This window comes from Athene noctua, chromosome 3 (assembly GCF_965140245.1).
Source record: "Athene noctua chromosome 3, bAthNoc1.hap1.1, whole genome shotgun sequence".
Classification (NCBI taxonomy): domain Eukaryota; kingdom Metazoa; phylum Chordata; class Aves; order Strigiformes; family Strigidae; genus Athene; species Athene noctua.
In genome coordinates, this window is record NC_134039.1 from 8,301,228 (window position 1) to 8,329,150 (window position 27,923).

The window sequence follows — 27,923 nt, forward strand, 5'->3', positions numbered from 1 at the left end:
CGGCCCGAGGGGGGAAGGCCCCCCGGCCGGCGGCCATCTCCGGCGTGAATCGAGCCCCCGCTCCCGGGCGGGGGTGCCGGCAAGGCCGCGGCCGGGGAACCGGGCTCTCCCTCTGCCGCGCAGAACGGGCGCGGCCCCCCCGGGGCAGCCGCAGCTCCCCCAGCCCGGCGCCTCCTTAACCCGGGGAGGCGGGGGCGGCCGCGGCCGGGGGGAGCCGGGGGAGGCGGAGCGGAGGCCGGGGAGGAGCCGGGGCCTGCAGTGGAGCCGCAGCCCGGAGCAGCCGGAGCAGCAGCCGCGGGAGCGGCGGGGCCTGGAGAGACTCAGCGCCGCCCGGCCGGGGCCCCCCGCACCGGAGCCCGGGGAGCCCCCCGGGGACGAAGCCGAGGCCCGGCGGAAGGCGGCGGAGGCGGCCGCTCAGCCCCGCGCAGGCCCGTGAGCCGCCGCGGCCTCCCGTGGTAGCCGGGCCCGGGCAAGAGGAGCTGGGGCCTGGGGGGAAGCCAGGGACAGCCTCCGGGCAGCCGGGGTGGGGGGACACCCCCGTAGCCTGCCGGGGTGGGGGAGAGACCCTGCCCGCCGCCGCCCCCCGCCCCATCCGCAGCCGTGAGGGGACACCCCGTTAGGCAGCCCCGCTCCCGGCGGGGGGGACACCCCGGCGGCCCCTCGCCGCCCCCGCCTCGCTGGCAGGCCGGAGCGCACCCGCCCGCCACCCCCTTCCCTGCAACTGGTGGGGGATCTTAACACTTGCCCCCGTCGCCGGTGACGAGCCAAGGGTGGGCAGAGGCCCCCGGCAGCAAGCTCTGGTAACTATCTAGAAGCAGGTCTGCTCTTCCTCGCTGTGGAATAGAGCCTCCCGGAGCTCCCTCCATACCCGTTTAGGGGAGAGGCATCCTCAGACCCCAGTTTCTGAGGGTTGTGAGAATAACCCTTACCACCTACTCCCCCCTGCTACAGAGGAAATTCCTCCCCCGAGCAGAGGAGACAGCTCTTCCCCAGACCAGATAGTAACAGGGGAGCCTTCATAAAAGAAACCCCGTATGCCCAAGAGAGGCAGTCCCCAAGACAGAAATAAGCAGGAGCTACAGATACTTACCTAGTAATTTTATTTTTTTACGTCTGCTCAGCAGGCAGGAGAGAAAGCAAAACAAGGGAGAGAAAGTGGAGACAGAATTTAGATATTCTTCCCTTTTTCAGTTGCTGTTAACCACTGGAGATAAAGGTAATTTCCAATACTGACCTCATCCTTCATCCCAAGGAAGATCCCTCATCCCCTAATTCCAAGACGGTTTTCTTCAGATATCCTGTGCAAGGAGAGAAGACACACCTCCCAGTTACAGGGAAAAGAGAAGGCAGATTTCGCTGATAATATCCACAGATAGCAAGAATTTTTTCAGAGAAAGAGATTTGCCGACCCTTAAAGACAAGGTGCATCTAGGGGAAAGAAGAGAGATTTACAGGTAGGGAGATTGGGGAAATTGATCTCTGAAATAATCTGACAATCAGTGGAAAGGCTGTCTCCCAGGGGAACACCCCTTTAGCAGTTAGCTTGCCAAAAGGGAGAGAGGATCTCCATCCTGGGATAAAACCAGCAGCTTTAGGGGACTGACAATCCCAAGGAGATTGTTTCAGTACTCAAGATCCTGATTTCGTCTACAATCCCTTCGCCCCCAAAATATTTCTTGAAGAAGCTCTTGGATTAGCTGACAGCAACACTCTGAGGATGGGTCTCAGAGAAGGAGTGTGAAGGGCAGCACCCCAGAAACCAGCACTGAAGATAATCCATCTCCCTCCAGAAAATCTTCCGGACAAGAGTGAGTGACCACGTTATATCACCTCTCTATTCCTAGCTGTCCTTCTCTTTTGCCTTCTGTCCTTGTTTTCCATGTCTCTTCCCTCACTGTATCTGCTTTCCTTTTAATCTTTACTCTCTGTTTCTGAACCTCTCTCCAGGCTTCTTTTTCTGCATGTCTTTCTCCATCTCTCTCATTTAGATCCCTTATATGCTATATGGAATTGACCTGATTGTTTCCCTTACTATTTAGTTTATGGGAGACCTTAGCCCTGTTTAATTGTAATCTGCCCTTTCCCTTCTACTTTCTTTCACTGGTGTGTTAATCTTAGGCTCAGCCTTTATCATCACCGATATGAAATTAATTTCTGTCATTTAGGGGTCACTGAAAAGGGTAATACTGGCCAAAAAAGCTTTGAGGAGACAGGATCAGCGATTTGTAGTGCTGGTGTCCAAGGATGCACCCATGGGGTTGGAGTGTCAGTTGTTCTCCGTGTGGGTCCTACTATGCTTGTAAAGGTGGGAATAAAATCATTGTGCGATGCAGACCTCGCTGTGCTTGGGAGCTGAATGCACAGATCCCGGTGCTCGTACTCTGAGATATGTGTCCTAATGTACCTGGGGGCTGCGGGATGAATTCTGGAAAGAGTGCCCTTGAGAATAGGTTCTGTGGTGCTCAGGGGCCTGGGAATGAAAATTGTGACAGTGCTGGTGGAACCTGCTCTGAAAGCCAAAAGAAGCCATACCGTTGCCACCAGTCTTCATCTGTGTTTTATGCTGTGTTCAGGGACTAGGAATGTGAATCCTAATGCTAGTGCTGTGGTGAGTGAGCCAAGCTGTCTGCTTTTTGTAAATTAGGCAGTCACAAATGAGTATTCTGACACTAACATTGTGATTTCCTGAGAAATCAAGTCTAAGGGAGACCTTGATCTCGAAGCCAAAGCAGATACCCATAGCAGAAGAATCATGCCTAAGGATATCTCACCTGAGATATTACTGTTTCTGTTCTCCAGGGAGATAGCAGTCAGGAAATCCAAGATCAAAGGGTCCTTGGCCAGGACAGGAACTCTTCTGGAACCCATTTGGGAGCACAGTGGTTAACAAGGGAGTCCCTGAGGAAGGAACTCCGCTGTGTAATTTGCTAGCAAGATCAGACAAAAGATGCCAGGTCCCTCCAAAGTGATTCCCCATTTTGGCAGAGGATTTTGACAGTTACCCATAGCTTCACAAGGTGCCTCTTTCTGAGGGAATGCTGAACCATGAAGTGTACATATGTTCTGGGGGTACTGTTAGATGCCCTCCTACCTGTTGCCCTATAGTTATGCAATCAGCCTGTTTTGAGTACAGCTGTGTGTTATCTAGCACAAGGGAAGAGATAACCGAGGCATTTTGGCCTTTGTACATTCAAGGGGGTAACTGACTTTTCATGCTCTTGAGGTTAATTTACCTTGCACTGCCCCCTTCCTCACAGTAATGACTTGACATTTTTCAAGTGCTTTTGGCTCTGACGGATGCCTGGGCACTTTACAGAATATATATGCCAGCCTTACAAAATTCTGTTCTCCAACAACAATTATCTTTCTGTATATAAACCGGTTTTTTCTTCATTATTTGTGGTAAAGATTCAGATTTTGTATTTGCTGCCTGAGCTTTAAATATTCATGACAGACATAACAAGGCTGAAAGTCGTGTGCTGTAGAGTAATTGTTATTTATTTGTTAATTGCTGACAGGGCATTCAGTACTGACTTGGACACACAAAATTAAGACAATCTGTGCTCCAAAGATCTTGTAGTCTAAAACACAGCTATACAAAAGATAGGACATACTGATAAATTGAAGGAAGGGAATAATTTTTACAGAGCATAGCTCTTCAGTGTGATCATGGCATTTACATGAAATGTTTATCACAGGTGAAAATGCAGCTTCCTCTGAGGTGGAATACTGCAGCTGTTCTGCACCATTTATTTTATACAAAAGTATCCATAAAAGAAAAAGGGAGATGATTATTTATCTTCATAAAAGTGTAAGGTACTTTATAGACACATTTAAATGAAAGTGCTATGTCTTTAAGAGTTTACCTTAAGAATGTTAAACCTGAACACCTAAAATTAGACTTTAAAAACCACATTTAGGTACCTAAGTAAATAGCCTAATTCTTGTAAATGCCCAGGAATGTAGAGCTGACTTCAACAGAACAATGAAGTCTTCAACATTTGAGTAAAGAGACACTTAGTTATAGGTATATGGGTTTGTAAATGTAAATTGGGACATTCATGCTTCCAGAAGTTGACTTTTTAAGTTGAAGCAGTCTGATCCTATCCTATGGGCGCTCCACTCCCATCTGAGAACTGAGTGTGTGGCATTTCTCAGGTCAAGGCCTTAAGTAAAATTAAATGAGAAGGTCTAGAGAGTTATGGGAAAAGGATTACGTTACTGAAAGATCATGAGGTTATATTAATGTTTAAGTATGTGTTCTGTAAGTTCTTGGGTTTTATCTTGAAATCTGGTTCTGTAGGCAAGTTTCTAGGATAGAATAAGGAGTCAGAAAAGTTAGAATTAAATACAATAAACAGTTTGAGGAGTTTGGATATAATTTTCCAGTCTAAGATGGGGTTGTGTTGTACTTTTTTTTTTTTTTTTTTTTTTTTTGGTCTTCCTCTAAAAATACAGCCGAATGCTGGTATCTCTGGAGAAGTTTTTTTCTTCTGCAGAGGTACAGGTATCTTTGCTTACTGCCTCGTCCCCTAAACTTCAGCTGACCTTCGTATAGTGGGACATTCGGTCTGCATCACAGTTTGGATCTTCAGCCTTTTACGTCAACTATCACGAAGGAGGTATGGTTAATGGCAACTGTGATACGGACAGCTGTCCCTCAAGAGGAGGACTGAGCTGATTATCTCATTTTACACAGCTGTCCAACAGGAATTACATTTCAGTCATTAGCAACCAAAAGATGAAATGCTTTTGGACTCATTTTTCCGTTTGCTTCTCTCAACCTCGGGTAAAACTGTAACCGGTGACTTTCGCAGAGAACCCTCTGTGTTTTGTAGTGCTCCATTTGCAGGATCTCTTACTGAGTGATGCTTCAGAATTGAAACTTGAAAAACATACTGTTTCTAGCATTTTCGGTCTGAAAGGCAACTTTGAAAAGATGAGTAGTGCCTAGTTTAATGGACCAGCTTATAATAGTATCTCCAAAATGTTTGAACTCTCCAGTTGTGTTAACTCTGAAGCCTAAGGAAAAACATTTAACTCTCTTTATTGCTGGCTGCTAAACATCATGTTATTTTAGAAAGAATATCCAGTTGAACCGCCAAGTGCTTATCTTGGTAGGAGTCACTGTTGCTACTTGCTATCTGTTCTGCTGGTTTTGTTTCCGTCTTCCTTCTGAGGGATCTTTGATGAACTTAAAAATCTGTAACATATTTCTGCCCTGTACTCATGTTTTCACTTTTTAAAGGCAGTCTGTGTATGTGTGTTACTGAGAGAGAGCAAGCATGCTGCAGTATGTTTTCACAACTAATTAATTGCAAATTTTCATTTTAAGTTTGGGAATGTTTCAAAATTCGGAGACCTTGCAACGGAGTTTAGGATTGATTTAATGTTGTGTCCTGTGGTGCTTCGCCAAGATTTGGACTAGACTGTTGTTTCATCCTTCTGTCTTTGACCTGCCCCATCCTCTACCACATCCTACTATGAACCTCGGAGTTGGTGTCTTAAAGGGAGACAGTGAACAGATTTTGCTAGTTCCTGACTCTTGTGAACCCTTTCCTGCATCCTGGCCTGGGCTTCCTAGTGTCGTGTCACAGTCAGGCTCCTCTCCTGCACCTTTAAGACCCAGCATGTTTCCACCCCGCCTACTTCTTTACTCTCATTTCCTCCTACACCCCACTCCTCCTCCCAGTTCTCTCTGTACTGCTCTTTGCATCGCATTTTCCATGCTGTCCCTTTGGCATTCTGTCCTGTGGTCCTATAGGCCTAAAATGCTGCTTCTCTCTTCGTCAGGGAAGCATCCCTCATCTCCTCTCGAGGATTCTTCACTGGCAGGAATCCTTTCTTACTACAGATCACAGTCCCCGCTCTTTCTTCCACACCCGCGTTTTGACCTGTTCTTGGTTTGGCTTTCACTAGATTATATGCTTGTGGACACACAGTGGTTTTTGTCTGAGGTTATGTCAAGAAACCTGTTCTTTTTTACCACTACACAATAAATAGAATTTTGTTCCTCCGAAAATAGCCAGTTCTGCTAGGCTGGGGAATGGTGCTTTGTCTCCATGATCCATCTGACTCATTCATTCTCCCACCCTCCTTTCTCTCCTGCCTCCTTCCCATCCCCAGGAATAGGTGGATTTTAGTTGGTTAGAATGAAAAGCCCTTGCGTTACATTCTCTGGTTCCTTCCAGCACTCCAGGATCTGGGTTTTGAGAATTAGGGTGAACGTTCTGTGCAAGGCCCAGCACCTCATTCATCATCTTTCTAAGCTGGTCAGTTTACTTAATGTGAATTGAAGAAATTATTCCTTTCTGTGTTCCTTTCTGGCCCTTTTTTATGTATGAGAGGCTGAATAATGAGCTAGAGGGGGAGATGACGGGTGAGAGTTTTTATACCTCAAGGAAAATATATTTGCTTTTTTGTTTTTTACAATTAGCAATTCAAATTTTGTTTATGCTCTCTGCTGTATAAAGACTGTGGCTGATTATAGCAGAAATATGTAATTACTGTTAAAAGTTCAAATCTGAATAATTGGGAAGGAATCTGAACTCTTTGTGGTCACAAATTAAAGGAGCAAAGTTTCTGAATTCTCAGTTTCCCCAAAAAAACTATTGTTAAGTAAAACCAAAACAATTCTCCCTCCCCATCAGAAACTTGCAGAGAAAAATAAACAAGCTGCTAAAATAGTTACCTCTGAAATTCCCTTTATCTCTACCTGAACCAAGCAGACAAGCATTGAATGTAGAGAACTGGGTTTTGGGAGACCTGTGTTCTCTGCGTGGTTCTGCTACTCTTTTGCTGGCTGACCTTGGGCTGAACACTTCTCCATGCATGGCTTCCCATTTATCCTGGAATAGGTTATTGATCCTTTATAAGGGTTCCAAAGTATAAGGATGAAAAACACTTTATAAAGGCTGGCTGTTCTTGCTGCTGATTACCTTAATTACAATGTGATGCTGAACCCAAAACCTCTATATGCTGCCTTTTGTGACATTAAGAAACACAGTGAAAGCACAATGCCCCAATTAATTTTTATTTTATGGAAGGAGCTGCGACTCCAAAACTGAAGGATCCTGTACCATGTCTACAGCCTGGAACTGTTTTTTAAAGTTAACTTAAGTATAGATATTCTGACTCCCATGAAGCTTCTGAGATCTCTAATGACCTTTTCTTGGCCAGGTCTCAGGGTCTCTATTCCGTCTTCATCCTTCTTGGCTTCTCTGCTGTTTTTGACACTTGATCATGCCCAGTCTTGAAATCTTGTCCTCTCTTGACTTTTGTATCAGTATTTTCCTGGTTTCCCTCCTACTGTTCTAGTCATTCATTCAGTAGCTTCTGCACTAAGCTATTTACTTTCCTCCGTTTATTTTTTTTGTAAGCTAGACACAAAGACCCACCTCTGGAATACTCTCTTTGCTTTTCTTTACTTCCTTCGTGCCAGTGATACTAAATTATGCAACTTGGCGTACTACCTTAACATATTTTTTGAATGATTTGCTGTAAGTTTAAGACCGCTGGGGCCAAGATGGAAGTCCAGAAAACTCCTTTTAGATTTCCTTTTGTTTCACTCTTTCCACTGTTGCAAGCCTCCACAGTGGGACCCATAACATGGGTTTTCTTGAACTCTTCTTCTTGCTCTGCACATACAGGATAAGGACTCATTTTCTGGTTTCATGGCCTGAATCTCTCACTTCTTCTTAGTCTCTTTGGGTAACCCTTATTCTTTCTCCTTCATTTACCATCTTGGTCTAGCTGTTCTTGCTGGCCGCTGACAAATGTGTTACCTTCTTGTCTTGTTAAAAACACGATTACTGAAGCCATCCTCCTGGCATGTTTTCTCAACATGTTGCCATCTCCTCCTTGACAAGCCTGTTCTTTGGCTATCATCCACCACATAAGGTTCCAGCTTCTTATACTCACTCTAAGGGGCCTTCACATTTATGTTTCTCCCCTATCTGTTGCTGTCTCTTACTGTATTGTCCTTTGCTCCGCCAGCAACACAAGCATGACATTGTGCTTTTCCACTTCTTGCATGAGCATCTCTTCACATTCTTTCTCAGCTGACTCATACCTTGATACATATAGGAAAATTGCCAGCCACTAGAGGCCAGACATACTGGAAACTACTTATTTGCATATTTGAAAATTATTCAAAAGGTCTAACTGATACTCAGAGATAGTTTTCTTGTTACATGTACCCTCCTCTCTCTGGCTTCTTTTGTAATGAAGGATGATTACAGAAGTAAGAAAAGATCATCTTAAGGAAAGACACAACATCTCAGAGACTGGAAAGGTCAGGGCTGGACCAGAATATTTACTTGCAATTGCAAGGTGGCAACTGTGGCAAGTATATGTGTGGAAGAGGGGCTTCTTTCAGTGTCCGTAAGGAAACGAACAGGAGCTTTAATTTGAGGATGATACACAAAATGGAACATTTTATGAGTAGGATGCAGAAAGCCAAATACAGTACTAGTGTTTTAAACCAGAAGAAACTGCTAATGGGTTTGTGTTCCTTGCTGGTGTGGTTCTGAATCCTCTTGACTTTCAAGCTTGGTACACATCTTTACAAGTTGTGAGCCTGGTTAGGGATTGTCACGTGTTTTGTCTCCTGGAAGACAGTTCAGTCAGTTTAGTTCATCTTAACAGCTAACAGAATAGTGAAAAAGAATTATGTTAAAACAGTGGTTGAGACCTAATTTATGAGCTTCACGCAGTATTACTTGATTCTTCTGATCATTCTCCAACTCCAATTTCAGCTCCGCTTTGCTTCCAAACTCCTCTTTACCAGGCTTTTCTGCAGTGCTTTGGTAAACTTAACTCTGGGATCATCTGCTGTAGGTACATTTTGGCCACGTGGTATACAACTAATCTGCACTTTATTTCCTTATTTTCTATGAATTCAGTACATAGTTCTTGCTAGTGCTTGATACCCATTTCCACAAGTGGGACGGAATGGGTTGTGGCTTGTTTCAGCAACTATTGCAGAGTTCATATTGACTAATCTATTTTCAGTGGTTCAGCCTTTGGTGAACAGGTTCTGACCACTTGCAGTCAGATTTTCATTTTCACTATGCCTGGCTGGCATTCATTTAGCCCTGGGAGCTCTCTTACATAGAAGCTTTGTAGTATTACTATTATTAAACTGCAAGGGTAACAGTCATTTTTCACTGATAGACCCATTTTTTAATGGGAATAAGAATATAGTTTTCATTTATAAGTGCATGTTGCATTCTTTTAACCTGGGTTTCAGTACCTATCTTTGCAACGATGTGAAGATCTTCTAAGCAAGATATTCTACATGCTGATCTACTTCTGATACTGTCTCTAATTTCAGAGACAATCTGGGTATCATATCAGTGTTTGCATATCCTGTACTGAAGGTTTACTACTGGATGTGATTCTCATAGGCAGCTAAAATTGAAATCCCTCTCTTCAACCTGGGTGCTCCCACAAGGCTGGGGAAAATACCTTCTCTTAGATACAGTTTCTCTACCACAGACTTCCTGGTTTCCAAGGGAATATTTCATTCCAGGTACGTGTTCATAAATTTGAATTATTCCAAAAACAATACCCAGTACCTTTCTGAATGTAAGAGTAATTGTTCTGTTAATATTCTTAAAGCAAATGCCAAAGATTTCTCTTGCCTGCCTTGGCATATGTTTAGAATTACAGCTCCTGCTTCCCATGGTAAAATATTGTATAGTGGTACTGAGGGTGGAGGGATGCTGTGGAGACATTTCTGCTGTGGTGATGTATTTTCATCGTGCTTCTTCAAAGTGCTTGGTTTACTTTTTACTTCAAATCTGTTATTGGGAGGGTTGTCATGGGACATTTGGCTTATTATTAGAATAAATCTTTTATAGTAGTCTTATTATGAAGAAAATAATTTTCAGTTCAAAAGTATTTTAGGCATACCAGTATTCTCAGTATCATTTGTTATTTCTTTTGACAGGTGTTACGTATTCCTCACTTTCATTTACGCAGCACCATAAATAAGCAAACTAATCTTAACTTTGAACACATATTTTCAGACTGTCTGAGGGGTCTCTGCAATGTTTGTATAGTACTTCTCAGTGCATTTTTGCTTCTTGTTTATATAGCAGACAACAAAAATACTTGATTAGTTGGTCTTATTAAAATCTGGCAAGGCACTAGCTATCCTTGATCTTAGCCTTTTATGCCTTTAAAGATATTGTATCCCTTGACATGAGAATATTTTAGACTTTGGCTATAATGCCATCTGTTGATAAGTTTAAGTAAGCAGGTCAGGTTTTGTAAACTATACCCTTTTGTCAGTTTTGTACAAAACTAGTACATAATTGCTTTTGGAATTGGATCCTGATGCACTTCCAACATGGGGGTTTTGGTGACTTTATAGTTCCCACAAGAGTTCATGCTTCATTAGTACCAAGAATGCATGTACAGTCAGGGCCGTTCATTCACAAAATATAAAATTATACTCTGCTTGTGCACTTTTCACAAAATGGAGGGAATCAAAAGGTCCTGTGTTAAAATGTGCTATTATGATATTGATGTGATTAGTAACTTATGAAAACAAAATTTGTTTTCTTTTTATTTTACCTCAAGACAATATGAACCTTATGTTGTTGAGATTTCTGTCTGTTAGGAAGACCATATCTGTACAACAATTTAATTCTAATAGAACAATTAGTCCAGTGATTTATAATAAGCCATACAAGGTCTAAAAGTTTTCATCTTCTAACTCTTGATTTTTTCAGTACCATCTTAGTGTGCTGTGTTGTAACTTTTAGCAAATTTCCAGTTCAGGGTGCCATAATTACGTACCACCAGTGTTCTTTTACATAAAATAGCATTGAATATCCAAAGCTATTCTATCTTGCACGCTGAGTAGTTTTGAGCAGTGGTACAGAGTCACACCACTGTGCAGTGGACAGGCCCAGACTGTGACAGTTCATATTTGTATAGGTGATGCCATGCTGTGTGCTCTTAGATGCTAGTAACTTCCTTTAGTTTAATTCTTTTCTCCTTTTGGTTCATGACTAGTAAGAACTGTGTGCCCCCTATTACCACATCTGCAAGCCTATAGTTTATTGGGAAAATGGGTTTTTGGCTTGTTCTGGTGCTCACAAAGAAGGGAAGCATAGTTTTAGGGTATGATGATTTCTCTTACCTTTTGCCCCAGGGACCAGTTTTCCTCCTTTCATATGGCACTGCAGACAGAACCAAACTGCAGTGCTTTTCTTTTGGTTTGCTGATACACTGATATGACACCTACCCCTCCTTCCAGGTTAAGTTTCATTTTATGAACAATACCCAGCAGCCTCTCTCTTCCTTCTGGATTTGTTTCCAGAAACACAAACATTTCCTGAAGGCTTCTTACAAGTAATTACCAAAATGATGGATAACCATTTCAGACTATGCAGGTAATCAGTATTCTTTCTTCCAATTTCTGACGTGAAACACATATCTCTCAGCGAGAATGTTTGCTTAGAGAAGATAAGATTTTTAAGTGTTTTGTTCCTTCCCTCTTAGTTCACACCTCCTTATTTTTGAGGGAAAGCACATGTCTTAAAACAGCAAATTTCTCTTCCTGCCAGAGTTAACAAAATAGATTCTTTTTCCCTTTCTGTACTGGCATAAGAATACAGGTTTCTTGCACGTATAATTGACACGAGTATATCAAAATTGCCTTTTCCCATCAAAGTAGATAGAATGTGTCCATTTTTCCATGCATGTGGTATTATGTATTACTTTTCTTCCTTACTTTTTGAGGCAGTTTCCTCTAATTGGCATTGCACTCATCTTTCTGTTTCAGAAGGGTTGCAGTCAAATGGTTCTTTTTTGCCAGTTTGTTGGGTTTGAGGTTTTTTATTGGTTAAATACCTTAGAAGCTAGGTGTATCTCTGAGGATATTAGATGGATATTGTTAGTTAGATCACTGGATCTGTGTTTCAGGCACCTAAATAGAAGTGGTCTTATTTTTATAGGTGTTCTACAGCAAAGTCTCTCATTGCTTGGTAGTCTGTTGTGTGTTTCTTCCTTCTCAAAGTTCATGTTGAGAAACCTAAGTTGAGTTTCCTTTGAATGTTTTGCCAGTAGTGTTTCATTGGATTGGAATAGCAGCAAATAAAGCATCAGTGAAAGTAAATATAATAAAATAAATGTAGATAATTATTCTAGACCATGCATCTTCTGTAGGCTGTGGACAGCATGGGTTCATTCATTGTATGACTCTGCTTCAGTCTTCACTGATTCTGACTGGCCAGCCTCTGAGTATGTTTTAGGCTACAGATGTTTATTAACAATTCAGTATGACGCTTAGAGTGCTGCTCCCCACATTTCATACATTTTTTCAGTCCTGATATATAAGTAGCAGTGATCTTGGATAAGGTCTGACTGGCTTAGAGCAAGCATTTGCAAAATAACAGGGCAGGCAAAGTACAGATTTCTTCACTCCAGCAGCAAGGATGGTACTGTCTGATAGACAGAAGGCTGGCTTGCATTTTCAGCCTGAGGTCTGATTTGCTAGTTGCAAATATTCAAAGTAAGGCAGTAGCTTTCCTGGAAGGCTGTAGTGAAGTATTACTAGTCCCGAGTGAATTAGTGGTTATTAAAAGGTATTCAATGCTAGGATTTTCTTTAATGATTTTTTTTTTTTTTTTTTTTGTAGGAATATGACAGATTCTCATCTGTTTAATTGTAGTTTTGGATCAGAGCTTGGCTGTCATTTCTGCATCTCTCTGACCTGTCTTGACTTGGGGTTGTACTGGAACTAGTTAGTGCTTGAGAAATTAAGACTCTGCAGTCAATTTCCAGCTGATGATGGTGGTTATGACTTGGCTACCTTACCTTTGGTTTTTGAAGTCAGCCAAATACATAAACAGATACCATTTACTGTGTAAAGTGGGAGATTATGAATTCCGTTCTTCGACTTTCTTTTTACTTCTTCAACGTTAATTCTGGTTTGCTAATATAGTAGGATATATTTTTTTAACTCTTGATTTCAGTTCAATGTGTTTGTTAGTCCTTAGTATATTTTTTTTTTTTTCTTTATTTGAGTGGGATCATAAGAGAAGAGTTTGAAAGATTTGCCAGGCAGTAAACTGGGAAGGGAAAGTTGGAAGAATCATCAGCTGCTCTGGTTTGGCTGCAGTCTTGTTTTATCGTACCATTAAGTAGTATCAAGCTGGTGTACTGCTTGGATCAGGTGAATCAGATACACAGCATAAATTATAGCAAGTATTACTGTTATAGTAAGTATTCTTTCAAATAATTTAGTAGCCCAATACACCAAATTATTTTTGCACTGACAGTGTTCTGGAATTGCTACCTTACCTAAGGTTTGGCTGCCTGATGATTACAGATACCATATCACCAGGATACAGACTTATAAATCCAGTAACATGATAAAGTTTAAACTTGGAAAAAATTCTTATTCCACTGCTTTGAAACTTCCTATGTGATTACTATTGGGTATGAGTCTTCACTTTGTGTTCTAAATTACTGTGTAGCCTATATGTTCTTAAAGATCATCTGTATTTTACTGAAAGGTAGTTGTTTCACTACTGGGTGATTAGTGCATATGTATACACAGAGTTCTTTTATTTAAGATTTTGGGATTTTTTTTTTTTTAAATCAAAGATTTTTATTATCCAGGGAATTAAAATATTGAGACTCTTAGTGTGGGTGTAATGTGACCCAATTCTAACCTTGCTTGTCTCCCAGACAAGTGTATTTTACACAAATACATAACACGCCCATCAACCTTATATTTTACTGCATAGCCAGTCATCCCAAATGCTCTACTGACATAACCTGGGCAAATCTGAAGCTCTGTGAAAACTGCAGTGTTTTATTCTGCTTCTTGAATTTCTGATGTTTCAGATTGGTGTCTTAATCTGCCATAGGCTTTTATAACCTAATTTTCTCGATTTCTGTGCTTGTCTTAAAGGAAAAAATAAAAGGGTGGCTGGGAAATTTGTATTTGATTTTGGGTTTGTATTGTTAGCACAACTGATATTTCATAGTGGTTTAACATGCACTGTGGAAACTAAAGTTTATAGGATGCACGCTTACCAAATGAAGCGTTCAACTGATACTTAGTTCATGTTTGTTTTCACCCAGGTTGAATGCTACTTTTGGTGAGGGCTGAACCTGTAAAGTTACCATGCAAATGTAGCAGTGTTTCAGTTACATGGATACCTCAGCGGTCTGTCCATCCCCTCTGGATAGACATACGTTGTTGCTTTTTCCTTGTATAATTCAGGAAGGAATAGTGCTGGGGTTTTGGTGGGTTTTTTTTGTTTGTTTGGTTTTGGTTTTGTTTTGTTTTGTTTTGTTTTTTTTAAAAAAAATTTAAAATGTTTGAGATTAGATCAATCCAGCCAAAAAGCTCTATATTCAATAAACAACGACTTGAGGAGGGTGGATAATGGAAAGCCTTTTGCAGCTCAGATCGTCTAGTTGGCTGTGTAGCGAGCAGTCATCGCTATCATATGTGATAGTGTGGCAGATGAGTAGATAGATAAGTTAGTAGCAGTTGGGCTTTTCCTTTCCTCCACAGACAGAAAAATGTTTCCACTCGCTACAGATGCTGTAGTGCTGCAATTTTACTTTTCAGCCTGTGCGTGCAATAAGCGTGAGTGGTATGTTAGCTGTGCAATTTGGAGGTGTTTTCTGAGCACAGGTCTTTGGACCACTGCTTGTGGTGGTTGAGGGATGGATGGATGGATGGATTTTGTGGGGGTATTGTGTAGGTGTTTGAGCCTTAAGAGGTGTGATGAGCACATGCATGAAAATGAAAGGTTTAGTGCATACAAACGTGTGGAGTGTAGGCTCTTAAGTGCTTTTGTGCTGTGAGAGCACTTCAGTGCAGAAGTGCACGGTATAATGCATATGGTTGTGGGGGAAGAACGGGGAGCTTCTGTGTCAAAATGCAGAGTGCATCTGTCTCTGGATCTGTGCATCCACACTGTGTTATTGTCAAATACCTATTTTTAGAATGAGTATCTAATTGGTATTCATGCAGATGGGTGTCTCCCTGTCTCATCTGATCCACTCATCTGAGTGATGCACTTGGTGGGAGGTGTCTGCTGATGAATCTTTCCTGAGCAGTGTGTTCATGTTGGTCTGTTCTCTTACATGTATGCATGTGTTTAATTTGTTACATGCTTGTGTATGTAAATATGTACATGTGTGTTTGCGCGTTTACCTTTTGTATGCGCTAGCATGCTCAAAGATAGTATCATCTAATCCTCTAAAAAAATAATTTCAAAAATGAGAGACACAGAACTTGCAGCCTTTCAAGATATGATTCTTCTCATTATGCAAAGAACAAGCGCAGAGCAGTGCAGGTTGTGGCCATGGAAACTTAGCCACCTCAGTCCAGACTTCAAGGGATTGCTCCTAGTATAGTGATGCAGCCAATTATGAGTAAGAATGATGATCTTTCTGCTGCCTTGACTACTACAAAAGACAGCATACAAGTTTGGGTGCTAAGTGTATAAGTTCGTACAAGTTCATGCTGCTAAATATTTTCTTGATATAATTGTTAAGTAGAAAACCCTGGGTACAAGTGCTAGTCATGTTGGACAGGTGTGTTTTATTTTCATGAGAGGAAATATTTATGAGAGGAAAGATCCTGAGTCTGTTTCCACCCTGTGGCAAACTTGTCGTGTGACTTTGGACAAGTAAGTTTGTCTTGTGTCTCAGATTTGGGGAAAATACTTGCCTGTTACATTTTGAATTAAGCAAGATTTAATTCAATAAAATGATATGTATATTTGTGAAAAATGGGTTATGGTAGGCAAAGCTTTAACTATTATGAGCTTAATATAGTCTGTTCCACTTCGACATGGTAGATGTAATTATCTATATATAGTATTATGCATGATCTTGGTGTTTTAAAATGAGATATGTAATCCTAGCTCTAAGGAATAGGATTCATTATAATGTCACCTGATACAAAAAGAGAGGCTAGGCCTTAGCGAGAAATGAATTTTCCCCAAATTAAGACAGTCACCATCCTGACTTTTCCAGATGATCTAATTAAATTGTGGTTTGTATATGGCATGAAGGAGTATTCCCTTTTAGCTATAATTTTCCTCTTACCTGACAACAGTAAACCTACTGGATTGCAGGAAGGGTCCCAAGGTTTTATTGCTTACATAGTAAAGGAGTGAATGTGAAACAGCTGCTGAAAAGGCTCCACTTCTTTGGATAGATCTTAGCGCTTTACCTGGGAGCAGCTGTGATGCTCTGGGTGAGACTGTTCTAGCAATGTTACCATCAGCACTGTCCTAGCTACTATCAGCAAGGATGATCCTCCCAGAGACACAGTCATAGGCCTTTTTGGGTGATTCTGACTAGCTGTGAGTACGATATGGGAAGCAGGGTGATCATCACAGAGGTATTTGTGATAGGGGGAGAAGCAAAGGAGGAATGCAAATGGATGTTTCTGTTCTTAGGGTTCACCTTGTTTATGTCTCAGGAGTTCCCTTTCTACTCTTTTCTCCTCACAGATACTCCTGCTTCCAGCATCATGGCCTCTGACCTGGAAAGCAGCCTCACTTCCATAGACTGGCTCCCACAGCTTACTTTAAGGGCTACTATTGAAAAATTAGGGGGTTCTTCACAGGCAGGACCTCCAGGAGCTGCCCGAAAGTGTCCCCCAGGCTCACCAACAGATCCCAATGCCACCCTGAGCAAGGATGAGGCTGCAGTGCACCAAGATGGGAAGCCACGTTACAGCTATGCCACTTTGATCACATATGCCATCAACTCATCACCTGCCAAGAAGATGACACTTAGTGAGATCTACCGTTGGATCTGTGACAACTTTCCCTACTACAAAAATGCTGGTATTGGTTGGAAGGTGAGGACTTGCATTGCTAAAGTACCTTTTTTGTCTAATTCCAAGACTTATTTTCTAAATTCTGTACAAAATGCCCTCATTGAACAAAATAGACAGATGAGAAACTAAGTTGACCAATAGGAGAAAATACAGAGCCAGAAGTCCCATTTTCTCTCAGAAATTTTTTGTATGCATGTGGTGGCCCCTTAAGGAGGAGTGTGCAAAAAACCCACCAACAACCAAGAGAAACAAAACAAAAACCCCCACAAAACCCACATCGCTACCAACCTCTACATCACACTGATACTGTTTTCATTGCACCTTCTGTACATGTATAGGTGATTCAGCCTCATATTATTAATCCTAATCCATCCCTCTCTTTTCCACAGCTTCTGTTCTGCTCAGTTCCAAGTATATGTAGTGAGCTTTGTTTTTTGAGTATGCACCATCCTTCTGTTTTTCCCTACCCGCTCCTGGGCATACTCAGAAGGCTGTATTGTTTTTGCTTTAGCACTTACTTGTATCCCTTACTCTCTCATCAGAACTCTATTCGTCATAACCTCTCTCTGAATAAATGTTTTCGGAAGGTGCCTCGACCGAGAGATGATCCTGGGAAGGTAAGAAATCTGCATGCTCCTGGTCAGGCAATTTAGAACTGCAGGGAATAAGCCGGGGTTGCCCTTTCTAACTCATGGTTGGAATTTGAAACCTAAAGTGTAGGCAAAAATGGAAGCAGTAGTAAGATTTACTGCAGTGCTTTGGCTGCAGAAGCATTCACTTAAAGGGAACTTGTAAGGGGGCCTTAATGGTTTTAGCAATTACTTTTCTTATCTGTGATCTTCAGTTGACTTTAAAGATAATGGAAGGAGGAAAAAATGGGGTTGAATGTGCCTTCTTAGTTTTGTTTCTTTTTTGTGATCTTTATATGTAAAATGTGGGTCTAGTCCAGCCTGTTCTATTATGAAAGCCCATACTGGCTGCTGGTGAACAGCAGGACTATGTTGTGACATCATGGGTTTTGTGGAGGCAAGATCCATGGAAGTGAGAGCAGAACTACTGCCTGTTTAGACTGCAAAACATTTGGTGTTGGGAAAAAGATATCACCATCAGATAGTTCAAATCTATAGAAATAATTTACAAGTAAAACTCAAAAATTTAGAAATTTGTTGGCTAAGTAAGGGCTAATAAAGCTCTGTTAGTATATATAGATTGTAAAGGCAAATTGCTGGCAAAACTAAGACTTGGCATCTTGGCACGCAGATATTATTACTGTTAAAAAAAACAAACAAGCAGAGGGAGATGGTGGGGTCAAGAAGCTGTGTATTTTCACAGAAAGATTGTCTCTTCCCCCCATCCTAGAGTTACCAGAAAGGGCCATTTGCTCAGGCTGTTTGATTTTCAGGTTATATTTAAAGGACTAAGTGGTGCTCAGTTGGTGTCTATAAATGGAAGTAGTATATCTTTGAAGATCACTGCTCAAAAATACCATTGATTATATGGCTCATTCCAGGAAATCCTAACTGACTTCAGTGTATATGTTTGCAGGTGTTCACTGGCACGTTGGGCTGGGCTTACAATGAAAGCTTGTCCTGTGCTTGTCACTGATAATCCAGATTTCAGTTGGAGGTTGAAATGAGATAATCACACTCTAGAGTTCTCTTTCTACTTATTCAGAAAACAACAAACACAATTATAGACTGCTTTATGTTGAAAGGGACCTCTGGAGGTCAACGTGCACCCCCATCCTCCTCCCAGACAGGGATAATTAGATTGGGTTGTTGAGCTCTTTGTTGAGTTTTGAATACCTCCAAAGATGGAGATACCACAACTGGGCTCTTGTTCCAGTGCTGCACCACCATCATAAAGAAATTTTTCTGTATATCTGATTGTAATTTCTCTTGCTCTAACTTGTGTTTGTTTGCCTCTTGTTCATTTTTGAGAAGAGTTTAATTCTGTCGTATTTATAGTCTCCTTACACAGTTGAAGACAGTGGTTAGATCCCCTGAACCTTCTCTTGTCCAGGCTAAACAGATCTCTCTGTGTGTACTGCTTGTCCATCATGTGTTTTAGTTCTTAACCATCATGGTGGCCCCTCTTTGGATGCATTCTAGCATGCCAGTGTCAGTCTTGCACTGGGAACCCCCCAGATGGGCACAGTACTCAAAGTGGAGTCTCACAAGTATGGAAAGAGAGCAATCCTTCTCGCTGTCTCTGCCCAGTCTGAACATTGAATTGATTCTCATCAGGCAATAACGAAGTCAGGTTGTGAGGAATGTACTGAAGGGGGTGTGCAGGCCCTAAAGAGTTCGCCTAGCTTGGAACAAAACATCCTTTGCTCTTCTTGGTGTCCTGTCTTGGAGTGAGGGAAATTTAGAGCATTCTGCCTTCCACCAGTAGCATTGTACCTCATTGTTCAATACAGCCCAATGCAAGAGAGGAGTCTCTTTTTCCAACACCCAAGTTGTCTGATGTTCTGGAGGGTGGTCCTTGTGGTCCTAATGTTTAGTTGGTGCTGCGTTCTTTGGGTCAGTGACCCCCCGCTTCAGGAAGCTCTCTGTTTTAATCATGCACTCACCAATGGGTCTTCTTTCCAGGGCTCTTATTGGACAATAGATACGTGTCCAGATATATCTCGCAAGAGGCGGCATCCTCCAGATGATGACGTGAGTGTTATTCTTTCCAGACAGCATGGAGCAGGAGGGGGAATGCCCTTCTTGTTTCAAGAAGTCCTTCCAGTACCAGACCATGGTATTGTTTTGGGGGCAGGGTGTACAGATGGGGAGACAATGGCTAGGACTGAATGAACTAGCATGTATGTCCTGCTGATTGGCTGTTGCTGCTGTTCAGTAGCAAAGTTCATCTTGTTTAAAGTCCTTTATCCTGACTCTTTAGTGACTAAGGCCCAGTCCTCCTCTTTTCTAAGCCGTGAACTTCTACAGCGGGGGAGCTGGCTTCCCATCTGCAGTTTCACTTCTCCATCTGTTTTTGATTTCTGCTCCTTTCCTTTTCTCTTTCTTCCCCATCCACAGATACCGCAAGACTCCCCAGAGCAAGAGGCAAGTAAAAGCCCCCGAGGGGCTGTTCCAGTCAGCACAGAAGCCTCTTTGCCACCTGAGGCCACCCCTCAGCTGTCACTCCAGAGCACCACCCCTATTGCCAACTACAGCCAGGTGAGCAGAGGAGGAGAGGATAGAAGCTTTATGGTGGGGGAAAAGGAGAGGGGCAGGAGTGTGTGAATGGAAAAGCGAGAAAATAAGGATGAAGTGAATTTTAACGAAGGGCTGGATGGGGATGAAGGCAAAGGTATATAATGGTATTAGGTAGCTGAAGAAAAGGCTGGAGCCAGTGTGCTGCAGAGGGAGGGTGGTGGTTGATTTTCCTCAAGGAAAATGGCGTTTGGGGAGATTTGCTGGGAGATGAGCTAAGCAGTATGGGATATCAGTGCATGTTCTACCTGTATCTAGTCTCTGGATCCCTGTCTCAAGTTACAAAGCTTAGTACAAGCTAAAGGCCTTACTTCTGCCTTCCTTAGCAGGGTGCAGGTCCTGTGGATGTTGCCTCTACTGTAGCAGGGGGGCAGGGCCGTGAAGGGGCTGATGTGCCACCCCCGCTGTACAGTGCCAACCATGACTTCAAGTTCTCCTACTCCGAGATCAACTTCCAGGATCTTAGCTGGTCCTTCCGAAATCTCTACAAATCCATGCTGGAGAAATCATCTTCTTCTCAGCACGGTGAGTAACTGTATGCGTCATGTGGGGTGGGCAGGTATCTGCCCACACAGTCTTGTCCACTGATCTATCCTTGGTATCTCTCAGATCTTTCCTCGTTTAGGAGCCTGTGCAAACAGACTTTCCTTCTTTGGCATGCTGTAATTAGTTCTGCCAGGAGCAGATAAGAAATCTGCATGTCCTTTATCTATTGCTCCCCCTAGTTCTCTCAGAATAAAGAGGATAATGATTTAAAAATACCTTGTGTTGACACAAAATCAAATACTAAAATGGCAGAAGCTTAGGGAAATGAAGCCCTGAAGAAAAGCATGTCGGAGAAGTGTTCACAATGTCAGGCTAGAAACCATGAGAGGGAGGGGATTGCTGCATGTGGAGTTTCTTCAAATGGAGAGTGGAAAGTCGTCATTGCTCAGATCTGTTAAAACTAGGATTGTACAAGGCCTCTGAGAATTGAGTTTTTGTGGATTGAGATCGCGCAAGAGGGAGCCGACAGCTCCATTCATAGCTTGAATTTCTGGGGCTGAGGAAGCAGCCAGCAGAGGGCACAGTGGCTGTAGGGATGCGGTGGGATGAGGTGTCCGTGGAAAAAACACTTCAGAAAAATCTTCAGTTGTTTCCCCCGCTTAAACACTCTTCTAAATATTAGTCTGGTGTAAAAAGGAATGTATTATTAGATGAGTCTCTCACCTATGCTGTCAATTATTAGATGAGCCTCTCACCTATGCAGGCAGAGTTTGCTACTCTAGGAGGAGCCTCCTGAACTTGTAGCTTCAGTGAAATAAAAATTTATTACTTTTACTGCTTTCGTCATGCTGGCACTTGAGATTCCTAGTAGGAGCCTGTTGTGTGAGGTGGTGTAGAATGAGCAAGCTACAAAAACATAGAGAAGAACCTTGACTCAGTGTGTGTCTCTGTAAAAGCTTAGCAGCAGCCTGGTTTTTTTCCCCCAAGTCTTCAGCTGTAAGCTAGTCTAGGAAAAATTGTAGGTTTTGAGGAAATTTTGTGGGCAACTTTTGAGTCAGGATGGCAGTATTCATCCTTTAACCCCATTGCAGTAGTAGGATATTCTGAGGGTTGACTTTGGATCTAGTAAAAAACCGAGGCTTGCTTGCAGATGGTCACGTAAAGGCACGGGTAAAGGCTCACGTAAAGGCTCACGTAAAAGAAACAGGTAGCTCAGGTTAGTGACAGGTAATACCCTTCACTGTGATTTTTTTCCTGGAGATTCCACATCATGAGGGGAGAATTAGCTGGGGGAGCAGACAGATATGCTGAGCTCCTGATGTGGGGAAGAACGGAGAACACCTGATACTTCTGCCTGTAGGGGACGCCTGAAATACAAGAGGATAGAAATGACACACCCAATGAGTCAGGAGGAATGAAAGCAATAAAGGAGCTCTCATGTGTGCATTGTGTTCTGTGTACAAAAGCAGTAGAATGTGTGACCAGTGATGATCTGTGTGAGAAAAATTGTGAAGGTTTCCAACGAAGCTGCTTGTAAGATGGGAACTGAAGGGAGCTTTTGGAAACAAGAAGTCAGATTTATCAAGTTTTCTGTTTTCTAAATGTTTTGTTGTTTAAGTTTGCTTAATGGTCATTTCTAGGAAAACAGCACGTGCATGACGTTTCAGGAGACCATGGGTTACTTTGGAAGGTATAGAAAAAAACCAAGGAGGAGTTTAAGAGCCTAACTCTGTACCAGAAGTTTAAATCCTGATGGGGCTTTGTTGTAGAGCCTTTTGTTTTGAACAGAATTTGGAGCAAAGTGAGGGCATAACCGGGAAGGTGATAATTGTTGGCAGCCTGTAGAGGGCACTCTGAAAGCTTCATAAATAGCAGGATGAGCAGTGTGAAATTAGAGATGGATAATTTAAGTGGAGGTCTGGTCCAGGCAGCTCTTAAAGCTCCCTCCTCTTTCTTTCACTCGGCAGGTTTCTCTTCTCTCCTTGGTGACATGCAGCCCTCCAACCACAACTACTACATGTACCAGCAGCAGCAGCAGCAAGGCCCCTCCTCAGTGGGTGCTGCTCCCCCACTTCACACTCCAACCCCGGAGGGTTGCCCATCCCAAGGGGGAAAGCAGCAGGGTGGTGAAGGTTACGGCCCTCCACCAGTGATGTCCATGCACCCACCCCCAATGCAGCATGGAGGCTACCACCAGCATCAACAACATCACCCACACTCCCACCCACAGCAGCAGCCACATCAGCACCAGCAGCAGCAGCAGTCACAGGCTTCAATCAACAATGCTGGCTTTGGTGAGTCAGGGGCGATGGAAAGAACAGTGGGGGAAAAGGGAGCAGCGAGGAGCCCCCAGGCAGAAATCCCACAAGAGTTTTTCGTAAATAGTGCCTATGTTTTCTGGAAAAAGGGTGAAAAGCCAGTTATGATTGAAATCTGAAAGGAAAATTGCTTCCTTACTGAAGGAAGAGAAGATACATTCACACTCGGTTTGGGATTCTGTTTAGAGATGCAGGATAAAGTCAGGGGCTAAATGAAAAAGGAGGCACCCTCCCCGGTCTTCCGAGACAGAATGGATTTCCGGTCACTGTAGCATCAGGAGGGAAAGGGCAGCCTGTATTGGAATAATCTTCTCCCCATTTCATTCCAGCATTTCCCCCTGATTGGTGCTCCAACATTGATTCCCTGAAGGAAAGCTTCAAGATGGTAAACCGGCTGAACTGGTCTAGCATTGAGCACTCCCAATTCTCAGGTCAGTGTTGGCCTAGTGACCAGGCCTAGTGACTCAGTGACTAGGGCTGTAGTCTAGAATATGTGAGTGCTGTGCCCGGATCTCTTTTTCAATGTAACCGTGTCAAGTCCACGGATTTCTCAGTGACTCAACTCCTCTATTTGTAAAATGAGGTGTCCTACTTCACGGGTTCTGCTAAAGACCCTGAAGCACTTGAACGCTGCAGGAATTTGGGGCAGGGGGGATGAATTCATAAAAGTATGTCAGAAAGCTAACTGAGATTTTTCCCTCCTACTCTTCCCTCCCCTACCTGAGTCAGTGAGACAGTATCCTAGCTATGGAGCTCTCCAGGAGTTCGATGACAGATTTGAAGCGTTGAAGTTGGGTTTGTGGGCAGAAGTTAGGATTTAGGGGTAGAAGGCAGAAAGCCCTTTGCAGGGAGGACCACAGTGTGAATGCTGGCTTTGACATTGTCCTCTGTCCCCTGCAGAGTTGATGGAGAGTCTGCGCCAGGCTGAGCGGAAGAACTGGACGCTGGATCAACACCATATTGCCAACCTCTGTGACTCCCTTAATCACTTTCTTACCCAGACTGGTCAGCTCCCTCATCTGGTTGGCCCACAGCAGCCCCCCCGAATCTCTGATTCTTGTGCCCTGAACAGTGGCAAGCAGGAGCAGTCCATGAACCAAGGTAATGAGGAGGGAGACTAAAATGATGTGTAAATGAAGGCCCAATTCTGTGAATATTCTAAACTACTTACAGCCTTGCCAGGCAACGTAGCACTGAGCAACTCAGGGCTAGGCTGTCAGAGCTGTTCATACAACTCACCTTCCTCTGGCTTTAAAGAATTAGCATGTCCTATGTCTGTGGCCTAGACAGACCGTTATTATGTTTTGCATACCATGGAGAGGCAACCTCTCCAGGCAGAAATACATTTAAAAGGCAAACCCATAAAAGGAGAAGGGGGTGGTGTGTTTGTAGGTGACCAACAGAAAGGAATTGCAAGGTAGAGGAGACTCCTATTCCACATGACAGGGGCTGTAGGAGCTGTGAAGAAGGAAGCTCTTACACCCGTGTTGGAGAAATACTGACTGGATAAAGAGTAGGAGGATGCGCTCTGCGGAGAGCACAGAGAATATCATGGTCTTGACAGAACTGTGATGGTGTGTGTCATCTAGTACTGAACTAAATGAATGATATTGAGCCAGCCTGTGGCGTTTCTGGATGAAAATTTTCTTTTTTTACAATGATAGAGAAACTTCTGCTGGTTCCAAGAACAAGATCCCTGACCAAGCTATAGTTAGGACACAACAGCTGAACATCTCCTCAGTATCCCGTGGGTCTGAGTGAGTTGCTCTGTGGCTGAGCTGCCACCCAGTCAGGGCCAAGGCAGCTGAGCAGAACGTTAACAGGGCTCTTTTTATTCCTTTCACAGTGAACTCCTATGGTCAGCCCCAGCCTCCCCATCTCTTCTCCGGGCCGTCTCCTATGTACCAGATTTCCACCCAGGACTCTCCAGGATATAATCGCCCAGGTAAGGGGTGACATTAAGACATACTGTACCACTGAACGTTAGAGAACTGGTTCCCAAGCTCTTTGTGCATTTCTCCCAATGCATTTACTAATCAAACGGAGCACTGAGGGTAGAGAGGGAGCCTGGGTTGCGAGGGACCCGCCACAGCTCTGGCAACGTTTAGGGTTTCAGTGGCCTGATATCTTTCACTTCACATAAATAGTCTTCTAGCTGAGCCTCACCCTCAGTTAGTTGCTTGAAGGCAACTTTACTTGAGAAGCTTCTGATGATGAAGTCATTCGTGCTCTATCAGTAGTCAGCTGTAAGGAAAGTTAAGGAGACTGAAACTTAACCTCTGTAGAAGCTGCTGTGGCGAATTTCACAGCAGACCACCTACAGACATTGGTAGGTGCTGTCTGACAGAGAAATCCATGCCAGTAGCGTTTTTGCTTGTTAAACTGTTGGAATGGAGAAGGCCCAAATCGCTTATGCTTTCTTTTGCACAAGGGCCCACTGTAAAACAGCGTGGCATTTTTTATTCTAACTGTTCTCTTTCCTTTCTCTTCTTTTTTTCTTGTTTTTGGCTCAGCTCACCATCTGGTCCCTCGGCCTCCAGGGCCTCCTCCAGGCGCCAACGAGGAAATCCCCGATGATTTCGACTGGGACTTGATCACCTAGCGAGTTACAGACTTGATAGAGCCCGTCCTTTGTGAAGGACGCGGGAGGGGAGGGGAACATGGGGTCAATGGTGCCAGCACCACCCTCCCCAGCCTCCCTGCCTTGCCTGTATATAGATATATATTCTCTATCTCCGCCAGAGAAGCCACCGCAAGATGCTGCCGAAGATAATCCTTCCTTGCGTCCTGTTTTATCTTCTTTTTCTTCTTTTGTTTATTATTATTATTGTTATTATTATTATTATTATTATTACCAATAATTGAGCACAGCCCTCCCCCTCCTCTGGTGGCCTCAGACGCATCAGATTGGCTCTTTCGTGTTGCGTAGCGCCCTGTGGAGGGCGGAAAGGTGGGTCCTTGGTGCCATGAAAAGACCTCGGAAGGCTGAATCCTCGAGTGCATCTTTCTCTGCCTCCCTCAATTTTTGCGTTTAACAATCCCTCTTTCCCTTCAAGGTGGCCGGTGAATCTGTTGTATTGGCTACTGGAGTGAGAGAGCCTAATGGACCCTGGGAGCCTGTAGTTATGTTGTTCCGTAAATGTTGTAAAGGTCAGGGGGCTGAAGGGACACCGGAGGGGTGATCTTAGCTCTGTGAACTTTCTCGCACCGGCAGGAAAAGCAAAAAAAGAAGTTCCCAAGTACAAAGAGAGGGTAATCCCTGAGGTAGGGAGAGCTGAGCTGTGAGGGTAGACCTGAGTTTGGAGAAAGGAGAATGTGGCAGAGATGGTATTTCAGCAGAGGTTTTGGAATGCAGTGCCATCTGTGAGGACTGAGAGGGATTTTGAGGGAATCCTGACCTATTTTCTACACTGCCTTTTGCAGTCTCCAGGTGAAGCCTACATACCCATCGGGCAAAAGAAGCAGTCAGGGGTGTCACATGTGATTCAGCAAATTCTATTCCCCAGAGCTTTTAATTCCACCCCCAACCCCTTCCAGCCCTTCTTCAAAATATGTAGTGAGGTCCTTGCATATGCAAATTTGGAAATTTTCTCCCATCAGTATTTGTTCAGTTGCATTTGGCTTTCCACCCCTCGTATTGCGTTGGAGACTGTCCTCGCCTGCGGTTTGAGAGTGCCAGCAACAGGAGTCTTGTTGCGTTGGTGCGAGTTCTCCGTCAGTGGTTCCCACTTTGGGAATGGGCTAATGGTGGGGAGAGGAAGCTGCTGCTCGGTGTGGAGGTGCGTTAGGGGACTTCTGGACCCTCTGGTCATGCAACCGGGAGGCCCTCACAAAGTGTTTTTTCTAAGAGGTGCGTTAGAAGAGAGAGGGTGAAGTGGGGCAGATTTTTAAACCGAACAGCCAAAGAGTGTAGGATAAAAGGGAGGAGGGTGGGTCAGACCCCTTGCAGTTCAGCTGGGGAGATGATGGAATCTAGGGTACATCTGAAGGATGAGTTTTGTCAGCACTTGCAAATCAGGAAAAGGTGCAGGAGCAGGAGTGAGTGTTGAGATGCCTCCTCCCCAAAGCTGTGTCCTGTGTTCCCCTTTTTTCTGGTATGACTCTGTTCTGTCAGACCTCTTGTTTCCTCTTAATATTGTGTAAAGCCTCCCCTCAGCGCTTACTCCCCGTTTACCAGTGAAGGGAACCAAGATGGAAATAAAACATCATGGCCGCTTGACAGACCTGGGACAGGGGAGCAGTAACGCCTACTCTGACTGCAGGAAGGTGGGGAACTAGCATTGCTTTTTAAATTTGCTGTAGGGATAAACCAATTGGATCTTTGTCAGGGAAGTGGACAGAGTCTCATTGTATTGGGGGGGGGGGGGGCATTTTTGTTTGTTTCTTTTTTTTTTTTTTTTTTTTTTCTTTTTTAAGTGTGTGTTTTGGGGGGAGTTCATCATTGAGTGTTTCCAAGAGAAATGAGGAATCCCAGACAACTTCAGCATGGAGTCAGCTGTTATCTCTGCTGCCTCAGGATGGGACTGATACAGCTTGGAAGCGTGTGTGATGGGTTTCTGTGGAAAGTGGCACCAGAGACAACCACAAGAGACAACTTCTGGTAGGTGCCAGTTAGCGCTTTGCAGAGGATGTTACTGAGAGCAGGCTCTGTGGAAGTCTGAAAACACCACCGGAAGAAAACCAAACCAAGATGGCTCCTTCTGCGTATCCAAGTGCTCCTCATTTTGCATATTTGCCTCATTTGCGTATTAAGTTGCGCCTCATTTGCATATGTAAATACATGCCGGTCAGTGTGCAAATTATCCTCGTTCCTCTGCCCCTGAAATAAATGTGCGTTGTTAGTGCGTGGGAAGGCATCGGGTGGGCGTCGTGGAGCTCTGCAGGGTGCGCGGGCACCGGCCTGCAGGGAGGGGGGACGCCGGCCTGTCCCCGGGGGGGCGCTCCTGCAGGCCCCCCCCCCAGCGTGGTGTGGCCCCCGCGCTTTGTGTCAGTGGTCAGGGAGAGAGGGGCGTGGTCTCACGAGTTTATTTTTGTGCATGCTTTCTTAATAAAAAGAAAAAGTGAATGTTTATGGTTTAA

The 27,923-nt window shown here is 43.7% G+C and overlaps 1 protein-coding gene across 2 annotated transcripts; it reads left to right on the forward strand.

The window, feature by feature from the left end:
• On the forward strand, positions 1 to 27,923 carry FOXJ2 (forkhead box J2). Of its 2 annotated transcripts, none has more exons than XM_074901885.1 (11): positions 1 to 1,808; positions 16,503 to 16,855; positions 17,377 to 17,451; positions 19,429 to 19,497; positions 19,864 to 20,004; positions 20,370 to 20,565; positions 22,494 to 22,820; positions 23,174 to 23,275; positions 23,745 to 23,945; positions 24,691 to 24,789; positions 25,358 to 27,923. In XM_074901885.1, the coding sequence occupies exons 2-11, from the start codon at positions 16,523 to 16,525 to the stop codon at positions 25,444 to 25,446; spliced, it is 1,632 nt and encodes a 543-aa protein (XP_074757986.1). In that variant the 5' UTR covers positions 1 to 1,808; positions 16,503 to 16,522; the 3' UTR covers positions 25,447 to 27,923. The 2 variants fall into 2 exon arrangements, with proteins under 2 accessions (XP_074757986.1, XP_074757985.1); XM_074901884.1 differs by having other exon boundaries at positions 2 to 1,808; positions 20,367 to 20,565.

Bases quoted from the DNA above. Each gene is read 5' to 3' on its own strand.
- FOXJ2 (XM_074901884.1), top strand. From the start codon at position 16,523: ATGGCCTCTGACCTGGAAAGCAGCCTCACTTCCATAGACTGGCTCCCA. The intron at 16,856-17,376 runs GTGAGGACTTGC...CTCTCTCATCAG, and splicing joins ATGCTGGTATTGGTTGGAAG to AACTCTATTCGTCATAACCT. The intron at 23,276-23,744 runs GTCAGTGTTGGC...TGTCCCCTGCAG, and splicing joins TGAGCACTCCCAATTCTCAG to AGTTGATGGAGAGTCTGCGC.